This window comes from Acartia tonsa, chromosome 8, assembly GCF_053477335.1.
Source record: "Acartia tonsa isolate MP-2025a chromosome 8, ASM5347733v1, whole genome shotgun sequence".
NCBI classification, from domain to species: Eukaryota; Metazoa; Arthropoda; class Copepoda; order Calanoida; family Acartiidae; genus Acartia; species Acartia tonsa.
The window spans coordinates 10,477,539-10,502,980 of record NC_137267.1 but is presented as its reverse complement, the minus strand read 5'-3'; the positions used below and the strand labels follow the sequence as shown (position 1 = coordinate 10,502,980).

General features: G+C 31.6%; 1 protein-coding gene across 14 annotated transcripts in view; it reads left to right on the top strand.

The window, feature by feature from the left end:
- Window positions 1-4,821: 4,821 nt before the first annotated feature.
- lqf (epsin homolog lqf) overlaps window positions 4,822-25,442 on the top strand; it is a 35,677-nt gene continuing 15,056 nt past the window's right edge. For 13 of the 14 annotated variants that reach the window (XM_080169019.1, XM_080169018.1, XM_080169017.1 and 10 more), the window contains exons 1-15: window positions 4,822-5,165; window positions 6,092-6,138; window positions 7,259-7,421; window positions 9,689-9,763; window positions 12,995-13,048; window positions 13,996-14,068; window positions 15,241-15,304; window positions 16,221-16,253; window positions 21,867-21,923; window positions 22,522-22,587; window positions 22,914-23,004; window positions 23,474-23,735; window positions 24,059-24,130; window positions 24,337-24,432; window positions 24,989-25,135. In XM_080169019.1, the coding sequence (XP_080025145.1) occupies window positions 5,097-5,165; window positions 6,092-6,138; window positions 7,259-7,421; window positions 9,689-9,763; window positions 12,995-13,048; window positions 13,996-14,068; window positions 15,241-15,304; window positions 16,221-16,253; window positions 21,867-21,923; window positions 22,522-22,587; window positions 22,914-23,004; window positions 23,474-23,735; window positions 24,059-24,130; window positions 24,337-24,432; window positions 24,989-25,135 (1,369 nt within the window). In that variant the 5' untranslated portion in view covers window positions 4,822-5,096. The remainder of the gene's footprint in view (window positions 5,166-6,091; window positions 6,139-7,258; window positions 7,422-9,688; window positions 9,764-12,994; window positions 13,049-13,995; window positions 14,069-15,240; window positions 15,305-16,220; window positions 16,254-21,866; window positions 21,924-22,521; window positions 22,588-22,913; window positions 23,005-23,473; window positions 23,736-24,058; window positions 24,131-24,336; window positions 24,433-24,988; window positions 25,136-25,442) is intronic. The other variant, XM_080169020.1, reaches the window with a different exon arrangement.

Genomic DNA, 25,442 nt, shown 5'->3' with positions numbered 1-25,442 from the left:
TGGACCAATCAATCATAATTCATTAAATTGAATAGAAAAAGTTATTATAAACCTTTGGGGACCAAAGCAATAAACAGCTTAATGTTCCCTCCCTTCCGGTCAATTTTTACCCTCCTTACGAATGTATAAATTGAGTATTCAAGCATGATGTGAGACAAAGAGAATTTTTGTCAATTTGATTTTATGTATATATTTTTTTAAAATGATAAATATTTAAAAATCTACCAAAACAAATTTTTCATACCAGTAGGATTTTTTTTGTTATGATTTAATTTTAGCTGTTCATAAGCTACACTAAAGATTTTTCTTTTAAGCTATATTCGAGCAACTCTATAAAGTGTTAAAGAACTTTTGGATTTAAAAATCATTGAATTAAAAATGTATAAATACATAACTAATTTTGTTATTATCTTTTTAGATGATGTCCTATTGTTATTTTTGGCATGAATAAATTATTGGATTCCTGCAAAAGAGTTTCAATCCCACGTCTGGCCATTAAGCTTATCTATAATTTATTGACTGTCCAGATGACGGCAAAGGAAAATATACAGAGTTTCAGATAACTCTCTGTGCCAGTAGGGATAACTCATCAATCATAGCTATCATAGCTAGTTGATTATCTCGACTGCTAGCTAGCAGGAAATTAAAAAATATAGGCTGTCTTTAAGAGCTTGTCATACACTGGTCGCCGGAAGGGAAAAGCAGTTTTTTGAAAGGGGCTATCTGAGATTATTACAGATTCTGATTTATACATATATAGACAAATAAAAAATGCAAAAAACGAAATCAAAAGCGTTCCTTCTTGGGAGAAAATCCGGGAAAAAGATTTTAGCTATTTTTAACCTAAAATTCACATTGGAAAGCCTGCAAAAAATATAAAGACATTTTAAACATGTCATTGCTCAGCACCTAGAAGTGGTAGAAAAATGCTACGCATACCATTGGAAAGCTCATAACCTCTAGTTTTCATAAAGGTATAAAACGTTTTTGTACTATTATTAATTTTTGAGCTATCCTCTAAAGTATACTCAAGTTTAAAAAATGCAGTTTTTTCATGAATTCTAAGTTTGATACTAGTTACACAAACCTTTCTAAAATTATATTGCTTAGTTATATTATTATTTTATATAGGTACATTTGTATATTTTGTGTAATTTCAATTTTATCTTAATTAAAAATTGTCTTTGAAATAATAGTTTGTAGTAAGAACCAAGTAGGGAGGGCAGAGTTTATACACTTATAGGAAATGAAATGCAGTACAAAATTTTGCCCTGGATGTTTTTGGGCTTGTTGTTATAGTTATTAACCTGATTATTTTTGTAAACTTACATGATTAAATACCAGTAAAACTTTGAAAATTGAATTTTGGCATTTTCCTTCTAGGGGCTAATGGGGTAAAACAGCCCCTAAGACACTAAAATCTAATGTCTGAGCTTATTTTTAAAGATATCAAGCTAATTTTATTAATGTAAACCTTTTTTTTGCATAATTTAGCTAGGTAGCCACTAAAGATTTCATTTTGGCACTTTCCTTCTTGGGGCTAGTGAGGTATTTCATCCTCCAAAACACTTATATTTAAGACTTGAGGTTTTTTTTTAGAGATATTAAGCTGATTTTTTAATGTAAACTTTATCACATAATTGAGCTATATAGCAACTAAAGATTTCATTTTAATACTTTCTTTCTTGGGGCTAGTGGGGTGAAACAACCCCCAATTGTTAAGTTATAAAATACAAGGAAGGTGGGGGGGGGGGGGGAGTTTATACACTGAGAGAAAATTAAATTTAGTATAAAAGAGGACTATCTATGAACAAGAGCAAGTGATTCTAAGCATCTTCCAGCATTGACCGATAGTATTTTTTTAGTAAATATACTAGGTTTATGTTTAATATTTGCTTTATTGACAAAAAAGTTAAAAATTAAAAAAAAACTTTGAAATGTTAAGCATTGTTTGGTGCAATAGCATCAAATGTTTTGATGAGTTCAAACTGTTGTTTAAAAGCTTTGACACAAAATAAATTATTGTGATTAAAAATGTATATTTAGAAAAAGGGTTTGTAACTTAAAAACAGTTTAATTCATGTACTTTTGCAATTTACAACATTTGATGCTTTTCTGCAGTGTTATTTTATTTTTTATCCTTTAAACTCAACAAAGCATTTGATGATATTGCTTTAAAAATTGCTTTACATTTCAAAGTTTTTTTCATATAAAACCATAGTGAAACCTAACTTTTTAGTCAATAAAGCAAATATTAAACATAAACCTAGTATATTCACTAAAAAAATACTAAGGGTCAGTTTTTGTAAACTCTTTTATATGATTAATTATCAATAAATATTAAGTTTGACACTTTCCTTCTAGTGGCTAGTGGGGTAAAACTTCCCCCAAAACTACTAAAACTTTAAGTTCTGGCCTTTTTTCAAATATTGGGCTGATTTTGTTAATGAAAACTTTTTTCTTCAAATAACTTAACTAAATAATCACTATAGATTTCAATTAGGCACATCTATTAAGGACTAATTTTTTTTCTTTCTATGATGTGAAATAAGTTTTTATTAAAGTTCAACATGAAATCTTTGAAAATGAGCTCAGAACTCATAATTTTTGTATTGTTTTTACCCCACTAGCCCCTAGAAGGAAAGTGCCAAAATCCAATTTAAAGAGTTTTACTGGTGAATTTAATCATATAAAAGATTTTACAAAAAGAATCCAGTCAATAACTTTTAGTAGTGTATAAACTCCCCCCCCCCCTCCCTCCTTGGTTCTTACTTAGTAAAAACTATACACATTTCAAAGCTTAAATTGAAAGTACCTTAAATATACAAATATACCTATATAAAGTAATATATATAACTCCTAGGTGCTAAGAAATATAATTTTAAAAAGGTTTGTGTAACAAGTATCAAACTTAAAATTCAAGAAAAACTGCATTTTAAAACTTGTGTATACTTCAGAGGATAGCTCAAAAACTAATAATAGTACAAAAAGTTATATACCTTTATGAAAACTAGAGGTTATGAGCTTTCCAATGGTATGCGTAGCATTTTTCTACCACTTCTAGGTGCTGAGCAATGACATGTTTAAAATGTCTTTATATTTTTTGCAGGCTTTCCAATGTGAATTTTAGGTTAAAAATAGCTAAAATCTTTTTCCCGGATTTTCTCTGAAGAAGGAACGCTTTTGATTTCGTTTTTTGCATTTTTTATTTGTCTATATATGTATAAATCAGAATCTGTAATAATCTCAGATAGCCCCTTTCAAAAAACTGCTTTTCCCTTCCGGCGACCAGTGCATAGTAAAATCCCCAAACGGTTGAAGTGAAAAATTAAATTTTTTATAAATATAGTAAAAGGTATTGAAAGCTGGACTTCTTGACTTCTATAATTGATATTTTTCAGCAAAAAGGATCGGAAAGAAAGATAGCAAGAAAAAAAAGAGAAAGAGAATTAAGATAGAAAATGATAGCTCATTCAGAAAAAGTTTGAGATAAATACTGAAATGAACAATTTAGAGAAAAAAGAATAAATATTGCCAATATTGATTACTTCTTTTCAAATGAATAATTTTCTTTAAAGATTACCATTTTTTCCATTTTGTAATTTTAAATTGCATGCTTGTATTTCCTTATCATTAAGGGAAATTCTAAGAAAAGGTCGTCTTCTAAATGCAACTTCAAAAACAGAGTTAAATATAGTCAAATTAAAAAAATTAATAAGAAAAAATAATCATTTCAGAATTATTTTGCAATTTACTGATAGTATTTATTATTATTATTATACAGCTGTTAAAAATAAAGTAAAGTATATTTGTTACTGAATTATTGACAGAGCTAACAACTTTTCTTTACAAATTAAAATTTTGTTTAAAAATAAGAAAGTAATGAAATTCATTATTTAAGAAAAACGAAAAACTATTAAGTTATTATAGATAGAAAACTAAAAATTTTGTTATGTATCAAAAAACATATAATCTATAATAAATAAAAATAATTTTTTAATTGGTTAATAACTCTGTTATCTGAGTTACCTCTGTGAAGTGAAGACGGGTTATAATAATATGTGACAAGTCAAATAATTCACAATTTTATAAATATAATCAAATTATTATCATAAAATATTATGTTTTTATTAGATTTAAATGTTCAATTTGTTATAAAATCAATGAAAAATTATAAAATTAAGTATGAATTGTTTGTTATTTTCAATTATGTCAAAAAAAAAACTTTCTTTTGACATTTGTTTTAGGTATAAAAACAATTATAAGAAATAAACAAAGAATTAAGATATTGACTACTTTGGCTATAGCTTCGTTTTGTTCTTTTTATATCCATAATTTTTTTATTATATCTTTATATAAAAGTATCAATGATTTTTGTGTTTTCTGTATGTACCGAAAGCGCCTGACTTCATATAACCGCTCTGGAACTAATTTGGTTCTCCTCTACAATGCAGCTTATATAAGTTTTGGATATGAGTAATTATTTTAAGTAAGGGTACCATCACCCTCCCAAAAGAAAGAAATCGCCTCTAGTAGTATATGAACCCCCCTCATCACCCAATAAACTCTAAATTACTATTTCTAATTTGAATTTGTAATGTCTGAATTAATAAGTACAAGTCATATTTTGTTTGTTATATAGTTAACCTCCAAAATATAAGTTTCTATAGAGATTCGTTATTTTTAATCATTTGTTACATCTGTTTTCCTTTGAAATTACCACTAAGTATCAGCTTTATAACTCACTTTGTCCGTTAGTTCATCAATATAATGTTGTCATAAATGTATTTATGTTAGTTTTTACCTTAACTTTTAATTTTCAGAATAATCTCGTCTCCGAGGGTCCCTGAATTACTTTTCAAACCTATTTTAACAAATAATCAAAATATATTTATTCTATAAAAATAATTTCCTACCTAGTCAGAGTCAGACACATACCTAGGTATATACCAAAGAATATTTATATTAAGTTATTCAAAAGTTTGAAAATGTTTGACTTTACAAAGTGATTCACTGTGTGATAGTTTTATGTTAAAACCGTGATAATTTAACCTCTACTAAATAGAATATAATTGGACTATTAAAAAGTTATAAAAATGGCGGCAAATATTGCCGAAATTAGGCGGAATATAAAGAATGTAGCTCACAATTATACCGATGCCCAGGTAGGTTGTTATGTTTATGAAAGAAGGTCTTACTTATATAACATAATATACAGAATCAAATATATATTTACAATCGCTAATAATGTGTAAAGAACTTAAATCCTAAGTAAACAATTTTAAATGTCAATTTAGCAAATAAATGATATTTTATTATGAAACATATTATTTACATAAACTATTCTTTAATTATAAAATATAAATTGGCTTAGAATAGTACCTATTACCAAAATAATTTTAAAACTTGCGTTGCGGAGCCGTTTGATTTTTGTCCGGCTCCGGATTTGGCTCCGGCACCGACCTAAAATCAAGAAAAACTCAACATATTCAAGTCTATTTTTTATTTTTGAGGCTTTTAAAAGTTCAATTTTTCATAAAAATGGACTTTAAAAACTTAAAAGGGGCATCTGCACCAACACAACAGAGTTAAAAAATTATAATTAATAAATAAATCTCTTTAGCTAACCTGGAGCTGGAGCCTTTTTTAACGAAAATTACGGCTCCGGCTCCAGCAAAATATGGCGGCTCCAGCTCCACAACGCTGTTTTAAAGCTTTATTTACATGTAAATCTTAAGATTTAGCTTTAATCGATAGGAAAATAAAGCATCCATATTGTTAATATTACTAAGCCGTGGTATTGTTTTCTATTTTTGTATATTTAATACGATTATACAAATAACAATGGAAATAAGAAGATAATAAAATCTATCAATATTTTAATGTAGCTCAGATATTAGACAGTTTTTTTCTTGTAATCAATGAAAACAACAAAAGATTTTACTAAAAGAAATGAAATATTGTTCTTGGAGCCTTTTCCCGTGGTTCTTTGCACCAAGAGGCAATCTGTATCAAATAAAATGATTTTAATTTTCAATAAATTGAATACCTACAAATCATATTAGACTTTATTATTGTTCTTTAATTTTAGGTTAAAGTTCGAGCAGCCACCAGCAATGATCCATGGGGTCCTTCAAGGTAAGGCTCACCTTAAAATAGTAGAATAGGGCTGACAAAAGATTAGACGTCGTTATAAATATAAGCATTAGGAATTCATGAAGTATTCAGGATATGGAAAGTCACATTCAGAATTGAGTTTTGAAGGGAATATTATTTTTCTTATTTTAATCTTTAGTGTTCATATTAATTTTGTCTAAACTATTAATAGCATGTTTAAATTCACTAATAGCAATAACCCTGACCTATTTTTAACAAAAACACCTGTCAATAGTAACTAGGTTTTTGTTTTTGCCCTCCAATAGAATTTAATTAGATTATATATTCAATATGTCTTGTGTCTCCTTTTTTGCCACCTAAATATGATTGAAACAAAACATACCAAGGATGTATATATATAACTACCTACACGAGTATTTAAAGGTATTTTATGTACTTTTCTAGCATTACAATAACAAGGTTTATAGTAAAATAAAATATTAAGTTGAACATCCCTATAAAAGTTAAGTAACGAGAAGTCTTGACTGTCTGTCTATGTGTGTTTGTATCTTTCAGTAAAGCTTTAATTAGGTCACGGGAAAGTTTTTATCTACTTTTTTGGGAAGCGAATTCACAAAAAAACAGCTACGCTTGCAGCGGCTGTGCTATTGTCAGATTAAACTTATATTTTAGTTTTAATTCTGTGTTATCTTTTTGAAAGCGAAGCTTCACTATAATTAGGGTCGGTCAGTACGTCCGCAATTGTTGGCTCTTTTCGTTAATTTAGAAATATTAAAATTGTCCTATTGATTTCAAACTTTGCATGACGAGTAGGTACGACTCTGAAAGCGTAGCAACTCAATAATCTACCAGAAAGTTCGTATGTTTTTGTGAGATATAATTATCCTATTGATCTGATTTTTGAGTACTTATTTATATCACAAAAAGGCACAATCTTATAAGCGAAGCATCTCTTTAATCAAGTCCTAAACAGTATACTATATTTCCAGCAGTTTTGCAACAAATTTACTTACATTTATATTCTGTATTTTCTCTACGGATGCTCTACAAGTGTTAATGTTTGTTTGTCCTACCGTTTCAGAGCTACGCTTTAATGGATGTTGTCATCCTTGTTATAAATAAATCTTGTCATGTATTTCAGTACTCAGATGTGCGAGATCGCCGACCTGACGTACAATGTCATTGCCTTCTCCGAGATCATGCAAATGATTTGGAAGCGTGTCAACGACAGCGGCAAAAACTGGCGGCACGTGTACAAGGCACTTGTACTACTAGAATATCTTATTAAGACTGGCAGCGAAAAGGTAACAATTTCCCCGAAATATATATCATTTGCAGTGATGTAAATATTCAATCATTTGATTGTATGATCCTAGTCTTTCAGTATTAATCTCAATGTCTTAAGTTTTGTACCTGTTATGGGATGTAATATTTTCTATAGGTATGTATAGTAGCTATATGTGTTTGTGTGTATGTTTGTGAAAGATCTCTTGAACGGGAGGGGTCTTAATATACTTACTTTAGTTTGACCATAATCAAAATTTCATGTGCAACATTTAAGTATGTAAGATATGAATAAAAGATTTGGATCTACTGCAGTTCACGGTAAAATATTGCTGGTAACGAATATTGCTAAAAATTTATGAATTTAAAAGGCTGTTAGCTGCCAAACGGCTGGACGTACAGATCATGCCCTCACACTGTTTTAAGCGGCATAAGAAGGCCTACAAATAATCTGGAATAGCCATAAATCAATAATGCATAATTATCTCGCAGTGCAGAGAAATGCGCGAAAAAGGCCTATTTAATGCGTTTTTTCTTCAGTGAAGCTTTCCCTGGTCATCATTTGATCTTGGCTATTCCAGATTATTTGTAGGCCTTCTTATACCGCTTAAAATGGTGTGCGGATATGATCTGTACGTTCAGCCGTTTGGCAGCTAGCAGCCTTTAAAATTCATAGATTTTCAGCAATATTCGTTACCAGCAATATTTTACCGTGAACTGCAGTAGATCCAAAGATTTTAGTAATATGTTTTTTATCCTAAATTCTGAAATGAAGTTTTACCACAACAAAATTGTTTTAGGGGGAATTTAACATAAAATGATGATGAAAATGAAATGTCAAATTTTAATTCTGTTTTTAAAAGCGAAGCTTTTCTATAATTAGGGTCGGTCCGTCCGTACGTCCGTCCGTAACGGATAGCTTTTTTCGTTAATTTAGACATGTTAGAATTGTCCTATCGATTTCAAATTTTGCATGGTGATTCCTGTAATAGTTAGGTACGAGTTAGAAAGCGTAGCAACTCTATAATCATTACCAAAATGTACGTACGTCCATTTTAAACATGTTGATTTTTTTTACTTTTTTAAATAGCTTTTTTTGTTAATTTAGGCATGTTAGAATTGTCCTATCGATTCCAAATTTTGCATGGTGATTCCTGTAATAGTTAGGTACGAGTTACAAAGCGTAGCAACTCTATAATCATTACCAGAATGTCCGTACGTCCATTTTCAACATGTTGATTTTTTTACATTTTTAACAACAAATTTGTATGTGACCTAATTATCCGATTGGTCTAATTTTTGGTATACTGATTCCTGGGACAACAAAGTACAATATTATAAGCGAAGCAACTCTATAATCAAGTCCTAAAAATGTAAGTATGTCCATAATCATTATCCTGTATCAAGCAGTTTTTCAAAAAATTTACTTACAATTTTCCTTTGACTCTTATACATTCGCATTCTGATTATTCAGTTCTGGCATTATACAAGTGTTAATGTCCGTTTGTCCTACCGTTTCAGAGCTTCGCTTTTATGGATGTTGTCATCCTTGTTGTATATACATTTCAAGCAAAGCATTTTGTTGAAAAATACTTATTATTGCGTAAAGACATGTTTTCTTAGTAGCGAAGCTACTCTATAATTCACTTAGTCGGTTTGTAACTTGTAACACATGGTAATGTCATTTTCTCTGCTGCTTTTTTTTTTACTAGCGGCTACGCCCCTAGAGGCCTCTAGGGGCACTTGAGGAGGAGAGAGTCGAATATAATAATTCAATTTCTTATTTTAGATTTTAAAAGAAAAAGTAAAAAAAAAATTGGGGGGCTGCCGGGTGCCCCCCCCCCCCCCACATTTTTCATTTTTGTTAAAAAAAATTAAAAATTTTTTTTTTTGGGGGGAATTTTTCATTTTTTGGGGGGGGGATTTTTCATTTTTTGGGGGGGTTGGGGGTGTCCCACCCCTCAAGAAAATAGTTATAAACCTTCCCGGGACCTATGAGAAGCTACCCTGTTAAGGAGAACCTGATCGGTTCAGCGGTTAGCGAGATCCTTCGGTACAGACAAACACACAAACACACAAACACGCAAACACACAAACATCCTGTTACTTTATTATAAGGATTAAAATAGACTACCAATAATTTATAATTTCTGAAAACATGTAAGTGCTGTTTTTCAGAAGTTATTGAAAAGGCTTCAATAGCTTTTGAAAGTATACCTAATATCATTCTTAAAGGCTTTGTTCTTGTTTTATGTTATCGTCCTTGTTTATTTATTTTGTTTTGTAGGTGGCTGCACAGTGCAAAGAAAACCTGTTTTCAATTCAAACATTAAAGGATTTCCAGTTCATTGATGAAAATAAGGTGAACTATTTAGCATTTTTTTTTTTATAAAAATAAAACTATTTTTTGGTAATAGATAATAGGTTTGAATCTCGGCTCAACACCGCGTCAAACCAAAGACGTTAAAAGTGGTTCATATTGCTGCTATGTCTGATGCGTGCGTGCAGTCAAAGGGTGTGTGGTCATATACATCTTGCACAGCAATTAAGCAAGATATGGTTCAGAGTTGCACCAAAATAAGATCTCGTGGTGCATCCCGTCCTCATTCAAACATAATAATTTACAAATCGATTCAGGTAGCTCATTTTTTGTCACATTTTCTGACATTAACCAGCAAAAATTATGATTAAAAATCTACTTAAAATAAAAACAAGTACTTAGTAACTGTTTAAATTTGAATTGTTTGTGTTAAATAAAAAATTCCTAGTCATGACTTCGACTAGTTGCAGTCTAATTAAGTTCACTCAAAATTGCTGAAAAAAATGACTTTAAAAAATCTTTCAAATTACTTTAAAAAATCTGTTAAAATCATTTAATATATATGTTTTCTTGCTATTTTTTTGTTTATACCTAGCGAGTTTGTAAAAACACTGTTGTAGTTTTACTTCCATTAAAAACTATATTACAAGCCTTCACATCCAAGAGAGCGAAAATGTTTATAAACAAGGATGACAACATCCATAAAAGCGAAGCACTGAAACGGTAGGACAAACGGACGTTAACACTTGTATAGTTTCAGAACTGAATAATCCTAATATAAATGTATAAGAGTCAAAGCAAAATTGTGAGTAAATTTGTTAAAAAACTTCTTGATACAGGATAATGTTTATGGACATACTTACATTTTTAGGACTTGATTATAGAGTTGCTTCGTTTATTACATTATACTTTGTTGTCCCAGGAATCAATATACCAAAAATCAGATCAATTGGATAATTAGATCACATAAAAATTTGATGTTAAAAAAGTAAAAAATCATCATGTTTAAAATGGACGTACGGACATTTTGGTAATGATTATAGAGTTGCTACGCTTTCTAAATCGTACCTAACTGCTAAAGGAATCACCATGCAAAATTTGAAATCGATAGGACAAATCTAACATGCCTAAATTAACGAAAAAAGCTATCCGTTACGGACGGACGGACGAACGGACGGACCGACCCTAATTATAGAAAAGCTTCGCTTTTAAAAATTAATATTTAAATTACAAATAAAACATTTTTGGACTGATTTAAAATCTTATTTTTTTATGTTTTCTTTAAAATCTCGTTAACCACTGACCCAATCAAGTTCTCCATTTAAGTTAGGATTCTCATAGTCCTTATCTACTCCTTCGAATACAGATGGTTTTGTGCTAGTGGCAAAGACAGAAAATTCCCCGTGAAAATAACGTTTGTAAATGGTGTCAGAGAGAGAGAGGGGACAATGGGCTGATATGTTAAACTTGTCCCCAAAGTTTTATAATACCTTTTTCTTATTTGTTGGCTTAACAACTTTGGGGACTTTGCAGTGAATTTTGATTGGTTGGTTAATTAAGTTGAGTGTTTAAACGTTTTAATTTCTAATTTTAATACACAACAGGGATAATTTTGTGCATCATCATTGGGGATTTACATCAATTTATCGGCCATTGTCTTATCCCTTTAGATCCCTGAGATGTAGTAGATGCAGCCGCGCTCCTAATAAAAGTTTTGAAAAGACACGCACTCGCTCTCTTTCTTTACATAACCGCAAGCAAGACAAGTTTTTTTTGCAATATCCTTTTTATTTAATTATCTTCCCCCTAAATTGAAAAAAATGTGCTTTTTATATTGCAGAAAACTGGTTCTTATGTCATTTTAGGTCTTGTTTATTCGTGACCCTTTTAGGGGGTAAAAATTTCTAGGGGCTATTTCTCTTGAGAGGGAGGTGGTACCCTCCCAAAAATAGTTATTAACCTTCCCAGGATCCATGAGAAGCTTCCTTATAAAGGAGAACCATATCGGTTCAGCAAGATCATTTGGTTCTACTTTATTATAAGGATTGAAATGATATAAATTACATACTGTTTGCTTTTCATGAAAAGTAATGGGGAGGGGGTGGGGGCATATTTATCCTTCCACATGAAATTGATAGGAAAATTGCAATTTATTAATACATTTGTAATGTTTTACAAAATAGAGAAATTCTGTCTTTGCAATACCACAAAGAAAATAAATACCTAAGTATACTTAAGAAAAGTCGTAGGTATTTGTATTTTTGGATAATAATTTTTAAATGTCTGCATCTGAATTTCTGGTGTCATTTTAAATGATTTATGGATAACACCTGTCAAAAAAATAATATTTTAGATTGTTCATCAATTAATCATACCTAGTTATAACGTTAAACAATTTGATTTTAAGTTTTATCATAAGTTTGTCGTCATTGGTTGACTCTCTATTTAATCTTCGAACTAATTTGATTCAGAAAGGGTTGGGGACTATGGGTTGTTTATTACACTAGTGACCAAAATTTTTATTCCTTTGCTTAACAACATAGTGGACTTTTATTGAATTTTATTGGTTGTCCATTATGTTGACAAACGTTTAAACCACTGTTTGTAATCTACAGAATGGGTTATTTTGTTTATCATCATTGGGGATGTACAGCAATTTATCAGCAATTTTCTTATCCCTTAAGATCCCTGATTTTTATTTTATAACTATCTCTTTCTCTGTTGAAAATTACTACACTCGAAATGTAATTGTAACTTGAATGAATTAATAGTACAAAATAACTCAAATATTTGTCATTTCTTATAATCTCAAATTTGTATCATATTGGATAAAACTGGTTAGAATCAGTTTCTTAAATTATATTGTAAATATGTTATGAAATTTCGATAATTTGTAGTGTTTTTTTTGTGGTCCAGGGGTATCGAGATTTACTCCCCTCTTATCATAACGTTCCCCCACCCCACCCCCATTAAAAAATTTTCCTTTAAAAAAATTCAAAATAGTTGGTCGCCTCCCCCCTTCAAATAACCGCTAGTTAATAAAAATAGTAGGTAATAGTTAGATGAATGGTTCGTACTTTAGTGTAAAAATGGATATTATTACCATATGATATATTTCAACTAATGACTCTGAGCCCCTAGCATCTTTGCTTTCAAAGGAGTAAAAAATGTAAAGTAGTTATTGAAATCTTAAGCTTCAGACATAAAAAACCTTGTGTACTGCTTAATATTATGTGATGCTAACTGTATTAATAGTGAATTTTTATGTTTTAGGATCAAGGATTGAATGTAAGAGAAAAAGCAAAATCTCTTGTAGCATTACTTAAGGTGATTTTTTTTTTATAGCGAAGCTTTTTAAATATTGTGTGACCGTCTGAACAGTTATTTATCGCAGCGTATCATAGACAGCTTTCCGCAGATATTAAAAGAAGAATTATAAGAATAAAACCAGTGTTGTTAGTCCCGTTAACAAAACTGGTATTAGTTTATACTATGAATGATTTTCCAGGACGGCTGGGAACCGGTTTTAATCCAGCGGATATTAATCGGTTTAAATGCTATACGGGAAAGCGTGATATTTTGTGTAATATATAATGACCTCATGTACCATGATGTTAAAACCTACTTAGTAATTTTTACTATGACCATTTGCTATACACTAGGGGATTTTTTCCCCCCGGCTTTTTTTGAAATTCAATTAGTGCAGTTGCAATTATTATGCCTTTTGGTGAAAAAACACTTGTGTAAAAATTTTAATCATTTTGGACAAGTATTATGCCCAGTAATTTCACTTTGAAATTTTGACGCCCCCCTTATGGGGGTCAAAAAATCATTGCATCAGAACTATGGCTTCATGGTGCTCCTTGAATAGGTGATGAGTAGAATTAGGAATTTTTGAAATTTTCAAAATATCTCGTTCCTAGTCTGAGAAAAGTTCAAAAAAACCCTAAAAAACGCTATTTTTGAAAATTGTCCAATTTTTTAGAAGTTTTTTTGAACTTTTCTCAGGCTAGGAACGAGATATTTTGAAAATTTCAAAAATTCCTGATTCTACTCCTCAAGACCTATTCAGGGAGTACCATGAAGCCATAGTTCTGATGCATTGATTTTTTGACCCCCATAAAGTATAGTATACACTGAAAAACGAAGTAATTTTAGAAATTAAGTATTCTAAGACTTACCTAATATCATTCATCGTACTGTTGTAATCTTATAAAATCTATTATTTCACGATTCACTCCTTAAGGTAAACTGTCAATTTCCAATTTTTTTAGGATGATGAGAAATTAAAGAATGAACGAGTGAAAGCATTAAAAGCCAAGGAAAGGTTTTCACAGTCTACAGCAGGTGAGAATTTCTGGATCATGAAAAGAAAACGAAGTAGCGGGTTTCTTCTTATTTTTACAGTAGCTTTTCTATTTCTAGCCCATAGAAACATTTACCTGAAATAACCTATCACAGGCTACTGTGAAAAAACGACGAAACCTAAAACTTCGTTTTCTATCCATTATCCAGATTTTTCTTTTTCAAACGGAAAATGAAATTAATACCGTTTTAATGAAGGTGTGGATCAGCGTGAATCACTTTCCTTGCTGCTTTATTGATATTTATAGGTGGATTGGGCACTTCAGACACTCTAAGGGTTTGCAAAAGCCATACTGGGACTTGTGTGAAGCTTCCCTAAAAAGGAAAACTATCAGTCCAGCAATTATTGAAATCCTAAGCTTAAGACAAAAAATCTTACTTGTTTTTTTAGGATTATTTTATTTGTTTGAAAAAATTAAAATGAATAAAAATTAATCCCCAAGAAAGACATTTAGAATTGCTTGGTTAAAAAATTAAACAGGGGTGTATATTCTACATGTTATCCCCGGCTCAGGGGGGGGGGGGGGTGGTAAATAAAAAATTAGTGGTTGGAGGGAAAAAAAATGTAAAAATTAAGAAAACTGAAAACATTTTTTCCATTTCCCCCCCCCCCCCCTCCTTGGTAAAAAAATAAAAGAATCAGTGGTAGGAGGGTTAAAATAAATAAAATATAGAGTTCTTTAAATAGTTTTCCATTTTCCCCCCTACTTGGTGAGAAAAAACTAGGGGGGGAAAAAAAGAAAGAAATTTTTAGCCGGGGAAAAAAAAATAAATCTTGTGCAGAATATACACCCCTGAAATTAAATTAAGCAAAAATATTTTAATACCTAGTAAAAGGAATCTTTGGTGGGAAGAAAGTAACTTTAACCAATTTTGAAGGTAGGTTCGGCACGCAGTTAAGTGGTAAGTAGGTAACTAGCAGCAGTAGGTACATAGTTGCACTTTTATTTAGATATTTATATAGGTAGGTAGGTAGATACTGATAGGTAAATTAAAAAGTATGTAGAGAAAAGTGTACCTTTTAATTTTTGACAACTTTATTACCTACAATTGTAAGGTACACTTTAGAATTGTTTTGTGTGAGTAATGAGAAATATTTCTTTAATTGTATTTTATTGATGGCCTTATTTATGCAACATCCACTTTTATTCCAGGTATTGGATCCGATACAGCATTTGTTACCCCTGGAGATAGTATGGCACCTAATTTTGATCACAGGCATATTACAAATATCAAATATGATTATATTATCGAAAGAAAAAAAGATAGTGGTTTAAGAACATTACCTTCCCTTTTTTGATTTTCTTCAATATTGCTGAAAAGATTAGGTAATTTTTCTGTAAACCAGTAAAATCTGATATTTAGAAAATATATAGTTATCATTGAGGGATAAAATAATGAATACAACTATTTATATATTGTATAATGTTTAAATAATGCTCAGACGCAGTTTTTTTACGTCACCAATACATGATGGAAAAAAGTTCTCAATTTCTTTGCAAACTTTTTCAACCGTGAAGTTTTATAGTTTTGAGAATTTTTTGTCTATTTCTTGGTAATAAGATTTTGTAAACAAACAAAAAAACAAACTAGAGTTGATTTCGTATAAAGAACAGGCACTTCAAAGTGTCATTTTTTCTACTTTTCAAATCGCTTTATAATTGGATAAAATATCAATACATAGGTATAAGAAATTCAGTATTTTAATGATAAAAAATTTAATTTTTATATTTTTACTTAGTGAGATTTCTAATGCGTATTTATAAAATGTTTTTTTTTCTTCTAAAATTACAAAAATCAATCAACAAACAAGGATGACAGCATTCATAAGTAGCGAAGCCTTTAAATATATGGATGGACATTGGACAAACGGATTAAGTAAATTATAGAGGAGATGTTTAGTTGTCATAAAAAGATACAAAATCTAGTCTATACATTGTTTTGTCAGTCTGTCTTTTGTTCATGCTTCACACTTAAGTTTTAAAATGCAGTCGAGAACACCACATTTCCCCCGTTGCGTGACGGACTGATGGACTTACTTCTTACGGACAGACTGATGGACTTGCAGACGGACAGACAAAGTGAATTAAAGATCAGCTTCACTACTATGAAAATAATATTTGAAATATCTCAGAGAGGACTACAGATCTGAACTCGACATGGCCAGGTAATTTATATTTATCATAAAGAAAAAGAGTGTTCTATGAAAGATGTATTGTTTGATAAACGCATTTATTTCGTAGAATGCTCTTTTTTAAGGAAAAATCTTAACACATTTCTATAATATTATTATGATTTGATATTTAAGAACTTTTTAAAACCAAATAAGAGAATAAGAAAAAAGAATGCTTTCAGTTTTTATGGGAAGGGACAATGGGTGTTTATTATTTTCTAGTATTCATTCGAATCCGGTGGATAGGAATCGCTTCTCATCCATACGAAAAAACTATGTCTAGCATCGTATTATGTCCAGTTTTCTAAGAATATAGAAATGTACAATCATAAGATTCAAAACCAGTTTTTTAGCCCGTGCCTTCGGCATCTCGGGGCTAAAAAAACTGGTTTTAATCTTATAATTGTAAATTCTATATCCGCGGAAAGCCGTTTATAATACGATGCGAGAAATAACTATTCCCCCATGATTTTGTTAAACAAAATTACCCCATATTTATTTGAATTATATGATAGATAAAAATGGAAATTGCTGTGTTTAATTTAAAGTTCATTGTCCCTTCCTCCCTGATTATATATATAAAGTCGTACACTGTTTATGTAAATATGGTATAATTAGTTTTGTTCATATGTGTATATTTATTTATTTATTGTTTTGTTGTGTATTTTATAAGGGGGGGTTTTTAATGCAACCATCTCGTAATCAATGTATAAATGGCACTTAGAATTCGAATTTTGATCTGAAATTTTGCATGAGTAATCCTTGGTAGGTCTATTTTCCCTAAATCGAACAAAAAGTTGGAAAAGTAGCGGCTAACGGCTGGCGGCTCATCCGTTTAGCCATTTGTTGGGTATTTTCAAGCGAAATCCATCACGAAACCTCTCTCCACATAATGCTCTTTTCCGATCCAAAACGTTTTCAAACGGTTCTAGCCGGTAATTGCTGGTACTAGAAATCTAAAAAATGTTTTTTTTTTGTATCATTTCACATGATTTAAAGCAAAAATATGTTTCAAAAAGTTGATTTCTACGTAATTTATGACAGATTTGCCCTAAAAATAGCCAAAAAACGGCTTAACGGCTGAGCCGTTAGCCGTTGCTTTTTCAATTTTTTTTTCGATTTAGGGAAAATAGACCTACCAAGGATTACTCATGCAAAATTTCAGATCAAAATTCGAATTTTAAGTGCCATTTATACATTGATTACGAGATGGTTGCATTAAACCCCCCCCCCCCCCCCCTTATATAATAGGTAGGTATATATTATACTAATTTGACAATTTATACATATGAGTTTTACTAAGTTTTAAAAGTACTACCTAGATAGGTAATACATATTTTTCATTTCTTCAAAATATTATTCACGTTTTTAATTAACTTTCATTCGCAAAATAAATATAAGGATAGATGTATAACCCAGACAACTACCTAACCCGGTCGTGGGGACCTTTTTCGTCTGCTAGCAAATTTATTTATGCTCCCTTGTAGTGACTTTGCGGTGTTGATATTTCCAACGCTATTAGCTGATATTTAAAAACCCAAATGAAAATCGGCATAGGGTCTATGGGGTAGGGACATACAGTTATTTAACTCCTCCCCCCTCTATTGTTTTACTCTAATATTCGCATTGATGAAGGGAGGCGGCAATATTAGATATATTAGTCATCGCCATATCTCCAACTCAATCTTAACATACTGCCCAAAACAGATATATTTGGGCAAGAATTAACGTGCATTGTCCTATCGCTGAGTGTAATCAGGGAGGGAGGGGACTTTGGGCCGTTTATAAAACTAGTCCCAGTTTTCTTATTCGTTGACTTAACTTTGTGGACTTAAATTGTATTTTGATTTGTTTCCAAACGTATCAACCACTAATTGTAATCTACAGAAGTGGTAATTTTGTGTATCATCATCGGGGATGTACATCAATCAATCGGGCATTGTCTTATCCCTTTAGATCCCTGTAGTGTAATATTGAATGTATTGTGTAAGAATAATAAAATATTGTAGATGAATGTTCCTATTTTCTGGCAGAAGCATACATTTATCTTCATATAACGCACAGTCCTCAAACAATATTTTCCTCATTTAGTAGCGCAGCTACTCATTATTTTATGCAATCAGTCCTTGAGTCAATGCTTTTCGTGTCTTTATTGAAACTAAGGATCTTAAGCGATAATAGGATAAATAAAAAAGGGGGGGGGGGTTTGTATAGTTATAGGAAATGAAAAATCAGTATCAAATCAGTTATCAAAATAGAAGGATTCTAGAAGGAAAGTCCCAAAATTCAATTTTCAAAGTTTTACAGGTAGATCAAATCATATAAGAGAGTTTACAAAAAGAATTAGGTTGATAACCATAAAAACAAGCCCAAACGGCCAGGCCAAAATTTGATACTGAATTTTCATTTCCTATAACTGTACAAACTCCCCCCCCCCTTGATGTTTTCTTCCTTAATTATGAAAATAAAATTACCCCTTTAATTTAAGATTATTGGTTGAAAAGTTAAGATACTGCTAGTTTAACCAACCAATCAAGATTATGATATAATAAACCTGTCAAGTGATTTTAAGCCAACAAATGAGAGAATCTGTTTGTCAAAATTTTGTTTGTTGATACAGCGGTTAGCGAGATTTTGAATGTATTCGGAAAGAAACACATTTCTTCTTTGACTCATATGTTTTAAAATGTACATTTTACTTTTTTAGTTTTTAAACCTGGCACTACATTTTAAGAAGTCCACTGTTTGATATACTTGTACATAATCAGATTAACAACATAGAATAATTATAATTATGTCTTTCATTAAACAATATTATATTATTAATAAGTTTTTTTTATTAATATCTAAACATAAAATAACTTTTTTCTCTTTAAATTATGATTGTTAAAGAATAAGTATTTTAACTGAGAACTACGTATTAGAAAGTATAGAATTAAACAAGAGCCTGTTTATCCATAGTTATACTGATTACATTAAGTTCAAAAGGAGGGGGGGGGGGGGGGAGGAGTGGTGAGTGTTCAATTAGAAACATTCAACAATTTAATTTTAACAATAAAATTAAGATTTCTTTTTGGTTCGAATTTTTTTAAATTGAATAAATTCACCCCTTGTGTATATTACAATTAGTGGTTGAAACATAATGACACTTAACCTAATGAACCAACCAATATAAATTCAATAAGAAACGTTATTATTTATCTTTGGGGACTGTTGTAATAAACCGCCTAATGTCCCCTCTCTCCCTACTAGGTTAGTGGTTGAAACATAAGGACACTTAACCTAATGAACCAACCAATATAAATTCAATAAGAAACGTTATTTTTATCTTTGGTGACTGTTGTAATAAACCGCCTAATGTCCCCTCCCTCCCTACTAGGTATCAACTATTTTTTTTGGACGTGCGAATCAAATATATAAAGATCTATAGAGCAACTATGCATCTCGGCATGAATAATTTGTTTAAGAATAATGCATAAATCCTTACAAGTTCCTTTTTTCATTTTCAATGTATTATTATACACTCGTAAACCTATGCAATTTTAAAAGTAAATTCTTATACTTTATTTATTTTAACTAGCAGCTGCGTCCCTAGTTTAAAGGGTCCTCTGCTTCCAAAGGGAATAGAAAAATAGCCTATAAATAACCAGATGAAGGCCTAAATCTAATATTTAAGTACCTACACTAAAATTCTAAAGGGGGGAGGCGGATGTGCCACTTTTTGAAACGAGAAGTAAAACGCGCCACAGTGCGCTCGAAGGTGCTTTGACTTTTGTGTTAGAAGCTAAATTGGGACATAGTGCATTTCATTACCCTAGGTTAGATAACTAAATTTCAATTTTCAATAAAATCTAAAATGCAGCCGTTTTTGGGAAAACTAGATTTGAAAATTTCAAGTTCAATTTTCATCCCCTAGGAGTTACTGCATTTTCATGACAAGAAAAGCAAAGATTATTTATGTAAAATTTTGAACAAGTTTGCTTTTATGAAGTCTTTCATAAAACCTCTCTATATATGATTTATTTAATGCTGAATTTCCGTGACCTTAGCAAAGCAACTGATAAAAATGACCATGAATCAACTCACTTCAGGAGTGGTTTTATGAAGAACTTTATAAAAGCAAACTTGTTCAAAATTTTAAATAAATAATCTTTGCTTTTCTTGTCATGATTATGCGGTTACTCCTAGGGGATAAAAATTAAACTTGAAATTTTCAAATCTAGTTTTCTCAAATACGGCTGCATTTTAGATTATATTGAAAAGTGGAATTAAGTTACCTAACCTAGGGTAATGAAATGCACTATGTGTCCCAATTTAGGTTCTGACACAGAAGTCAAAGCACCTTCTTACGCACTGTGGCGCATGACCTCAGCCCATAAAAGAGTTACAGCTATAAGATTCGGCACAGCAATTGCTTTGGTGGAGAACAATATGAAACTGTTAAGCAACGGCGACGGAACCGCCGCTCCCGCCGAAAACAGCCGTTTCCCACCGAAATTTTTTTGCCTTTTCTCGCCATAATAGACAATTTTCAATCATCTGAGATAAACTTTTTTTTTATAAAAAAAATTCCCTTATATTTTCACTTGACACTTATAAGATTTTACACTTGCATTTTTTTATATTGACATGTTTAAAATATTACGTGAAAATATAAGGGAAATATTTATGAGAAAAAAAGATTATCTCAGATGATTGAGAACTGTGTAATTTGGCGAAAAAAAGGCAAAACAAAATTTCGGCGGAAAATGGCGATTTTCGGTGGGAGCGGCGGTTCCGCCGCCGTTTCTTCACAGTTCCATACTGTTCTTTACAAAAGGAACCGCTGTGCCGAATTTTAGAGCTATAACTCTTTTATGGGCTTAGATCATGCGCGTTTTACTTTTGGTTTTAAAAAGTGGCACGTTCGCCTCCCCCCTTTTATATGTAAAATATTTTGAAATACAGGGGTTATACATATTTAATATACTTTTTGTGTATTGTATTTAGTATCTATAATATTTGTTTTTATGTTCCTCAATCATATTTCTCCTTTGTTAACAAATCTTATTTTTTTTGTGGCAAACCTTCATTTCAAATGGGAAATATTTTTGCTTGGTTTTTGTTTTCCTAATTTTGTTGCTTTTTAGGAGTATTAGGTAAATGAGACAAGGGTGCACATTTCTTTAAACTTTTTTCCTCATCTTTTTAAACATTTTTGTAAATAGGTTTTTTTATTATATATAAGTTTTTGTAAGATCATTATAAGCCTCTAATAACTAAGATTTTAGAAGTACAAAATTTAATATATTTAGAGTTTAAAAAATTGCCTTTAAACTACATTTTGATGTGTTTGCTATTTTCAAGGAACTATTAAAGAGGGCGGATAAAGATTTGTACAGATTTTATAGAAAAAATATTGAAAGGTGATGGAAGTGTTTGTTTTGGTGTTTTTTTTTGTTTAACTCAAGTCTTTATCCGCCTGTTTTCATTAGTTTCTAAAAAATAAGACTTCAATAACTCCTAGATAAGTGTAAGTATAAAACTAAGGTACATTAAAAAACTACAAGATGATCCCACCCAAAAGTAAGAGCATATGAGCCTGATGTTGACCCTTGTCTTGTGTAGACCTCAGACTGCCGGAGAGGAAGAACTGCAGCTCCAGCTTGCCCTGGCCATGTCCAGGTTAGTATCTTTCAGGTTGTCATGAGTAAGGTCCAGCATAAGTTGGATGCAAGGAGAAAGAATTTTTATTTAGCGGGGAAGGTGATTACTTTTAACGTGTGTGAAGTAATTTTGTAAAATTGAAGACTTCGATGTCATTGGCCTTAAAGTCCAAAAAGACCCAATAGCTTAAACTTTCAATATTTATTTTTGGTATGATTGATTTTGAAAGGATAAAGGTAAATTGTTTCTTTTTTGGAAGCTTTTTTTCTGTACACCTAGCCGGGTACCCATTCATTAATTAAAAAAGACTTTAGAAACGTCAATATTTGTTAAGATAATGCTAAAAGCAAAAGTCTGAATGGTTTTTCAATTGATTTGTGGGTATTGCCTATTAAAATTCTTCCTTCTTGCAACCTACTTGTTTTTTCTTCTATAAAGTATCAATGTTTCAGTTTTAATACTTTGAATCTTTACATTCCAATTCTTATGACAAATATTTTTGTTAAATCCATCAACTAAATGTAATGTTTATTATAGACGTATTAAGTTTGAATAACCCTACTTTGCAAAAACTTCTAGGGGTTAATTTTAACTACTGTTTGACCCACACTTTCAGAAATGGGGTGTACAATTCAAATGAAACGATTCCAACGGAATTCTTATATACTACTGAAAAAGAAAGGTTTGATGTGTTTTAACATGGTTATGGATGTTTTGTTTATATTGGGTTAATTCTTTGGGTTTCTGTGTTTTATTTTTCAAACGTTAAGGAATATACATTAAATATTGGCATGTTTTTTTGTATACTTTTTACATTTTATAAACATTTTAACTTTTTATGTGAATCAAAATTTAAAATCTTGAATGTCCTTTATTATTAGGTAGGTAGAGAAAACTTTTTTTTATTAAAACAGGTTATTTGCAAGTTCATAAAACTTGTAAACAATTCATGTTTAATTTTCCCTCAAAAAGCATTAATAGAACGAATATAAAGGCTTTTTATTTTAGGGAGGAGGCGGAGACGGAAGAAAATAAGAAGAAAAGTGATGAGATGAGGTTGAAACTTGCCATTGAAAAGAGCAAAGAAGAACAGGCAAAGGTGATTATGGCGCTTTCACATAAAGTACCCTGTTGATCACTGATAACTCCTCCACAACTTATTTCGTTTGTTTATTATTAGTTCAGGTTAGGTTGGTTCGGTTGTATTTGGTACTTTGAAGCCCTAGCCTACAGGAATGGGCTCTGCAGGTGTTTGTATGGGAAAAAAATACTTTAAAACGTAAGGGATTGGGGTGTAATAAGTTCTTAACAGGTACTTTGTGTGAACGCAACTAATTTTTATTTAATATTTCCTAGAAAAAGTACCAAAAAAAACCTGACAGTAAAAACGAAAAACTACCACCAGCCCAACCCATATAGCAGTCGTGTCTGTTTGGACATATTATAATCTCCAATTAAGAAATGAAATTGATTCCGTGGAAATATAACAGGATTAAATTGAAATTATTATGTTTTGTTAAAAGATTTTGTGTCAATAAATATTTTATATCCCTTGCCTTTTATTTTAGGCTGGTCGGCCTCAGGGAGGTGCTGATGCAGGCGGGGGTGGTGCCCGCGGAGGGGGTGTGGACGCTCTTCTTGACTTGGCCGACATCAACTTCGGCAACCCAGCTCCACCACAGCGCACACAGGCTTCCTTGGGCGCGGCAGATCCGTGGGGGGCCAGTGCCCAGCCCCAGGCTGATCCATGGGGTGGGGCAAGTGCCTCTCTGCCAACTAGCAATATGGGTGCCCTTGCAGCCCTAGCTGCCCCACCCACATCAAGCTCAGGTAATAGAATATTAATATTATCCCAGTCAGAAGTGTTCACTAATCATATTTAATCAGGGATCTAAAGGAATTAGAAAATGAACGATAAATTGATATATTTTCCCAATGTTAATTTAAAAAAATTTACCCCTTCTGTAGATTACAAAACGTTTGGACACTCAACTTAATAAAACAACCAATCAAAATTCATTTAAAGTCTCTGAAGTTGATAAGGCAATGAATGAGAAAACGTTATATTAAAACTTTGGGGACTGTGTAATTTACAGCCCTTTATCCCCACGCTCTGATTGACAGGTGTGGTCTTGAAATTATTAAATATTCAGGTGCTCTTGCTCTGGCTGGACCTACACAGAATGATCCTTGGGGTGGAGCAACAGCCGTCAGTCCTGGTCAAGGTAAGCACATACAAAATTAGTTAAATATATAGACACTAAAAGGGGACTATGCACAAACGAGAACAAGTGATTTTAATCACCTTCCAGTAGTGAATTTGAGTATTTTTCTGGTTAATATTTCAATGAATTGATGGATAAACTAATAAAAAAACAGAAAGCAAAATAAAAAAAACTTCATATGCATATACAACAATTTATTATTGCAGGAGTCTATCCTAATTTGGCAGCATTGGGAGGATCACCTGCTAAAGCAGCAGCAGCTGATCCCTGGGGGGCTCAACCTGTTGTCTCCAGTGCGCCAGGTAGTCCATTACTATTCTTAGATTCTGTTAAGGCGGCTTAATCGCAGGCTTTGATTGTCACAATGACGTTAATACTTTACTACAATAGACATAGCATATCTAGATGGTCAAATTAGCCCCATAATTTCATCAAATAAAAAAAACAAACACATTAGTTTATTTTTTTATCATATACGATCCATTGAGGAGGAACGACATTTTTCAACGATAAAATTTATAGAAAGCTAATTATTATATGTTTTGTCATATGCTTCACATTATACGATGGAAGACATTTTTACACAATTTAATTTACCCCAAAAAAGCTTATTCCTTAGAAATGCGACTATTTAAGCTGACTCATAATGCAAATGAAATGAAAAGAATATGCACTTTAGTAACAAAATCTGTGAACAATTCAACCAATATCATGACTGAATTGTCTATTGGGCCGGGTTAAAGTTTGTTTCTCTGGAGTAATTCTGTTTATTACCGAAATTATCGAAGTTTTAATAAAACGATAATTTCTGCAAGTGTTTCTCCCTTAAAATCTTTCATATTGAATGTCATATTTTAGGTCTTGGTGCATTAAATGATCCATGGGGTGCGCCGCCTGCGGTCCCACCCCCCACAGCCGCCTCGCCCCAGCCCTGGAATGCGGGAGGTGGGTCTGTCTCCCCCCAGCCCTGGGCTGTGTCACCGTCCAGACAACCAGCTAATAATGGTGAGTTTTAGCGGTCAAAGTAATGTGTGTTTTTTTCTTATCGTCTTTGTTTTATAAAGCTTTATCCCTGCGGGGACTTGCACCTGAACCTACTATTTTGAATCAACTTCATTACAGGGCTGTATATTCTGCACAGGATTCTTTTTTTACCCCCAAGCCCCCTCCCCCCCCCCCCCTACCTCAGCCGGGTCAAATTTGCAGAAAATACACCCCTGCTTCATTATATACGTTACTCCATAAAGGTACTAGGAATTTTTCTTATATCCTATAATTTTATGTAGATAAGCATTTTATTTTACTATTACCT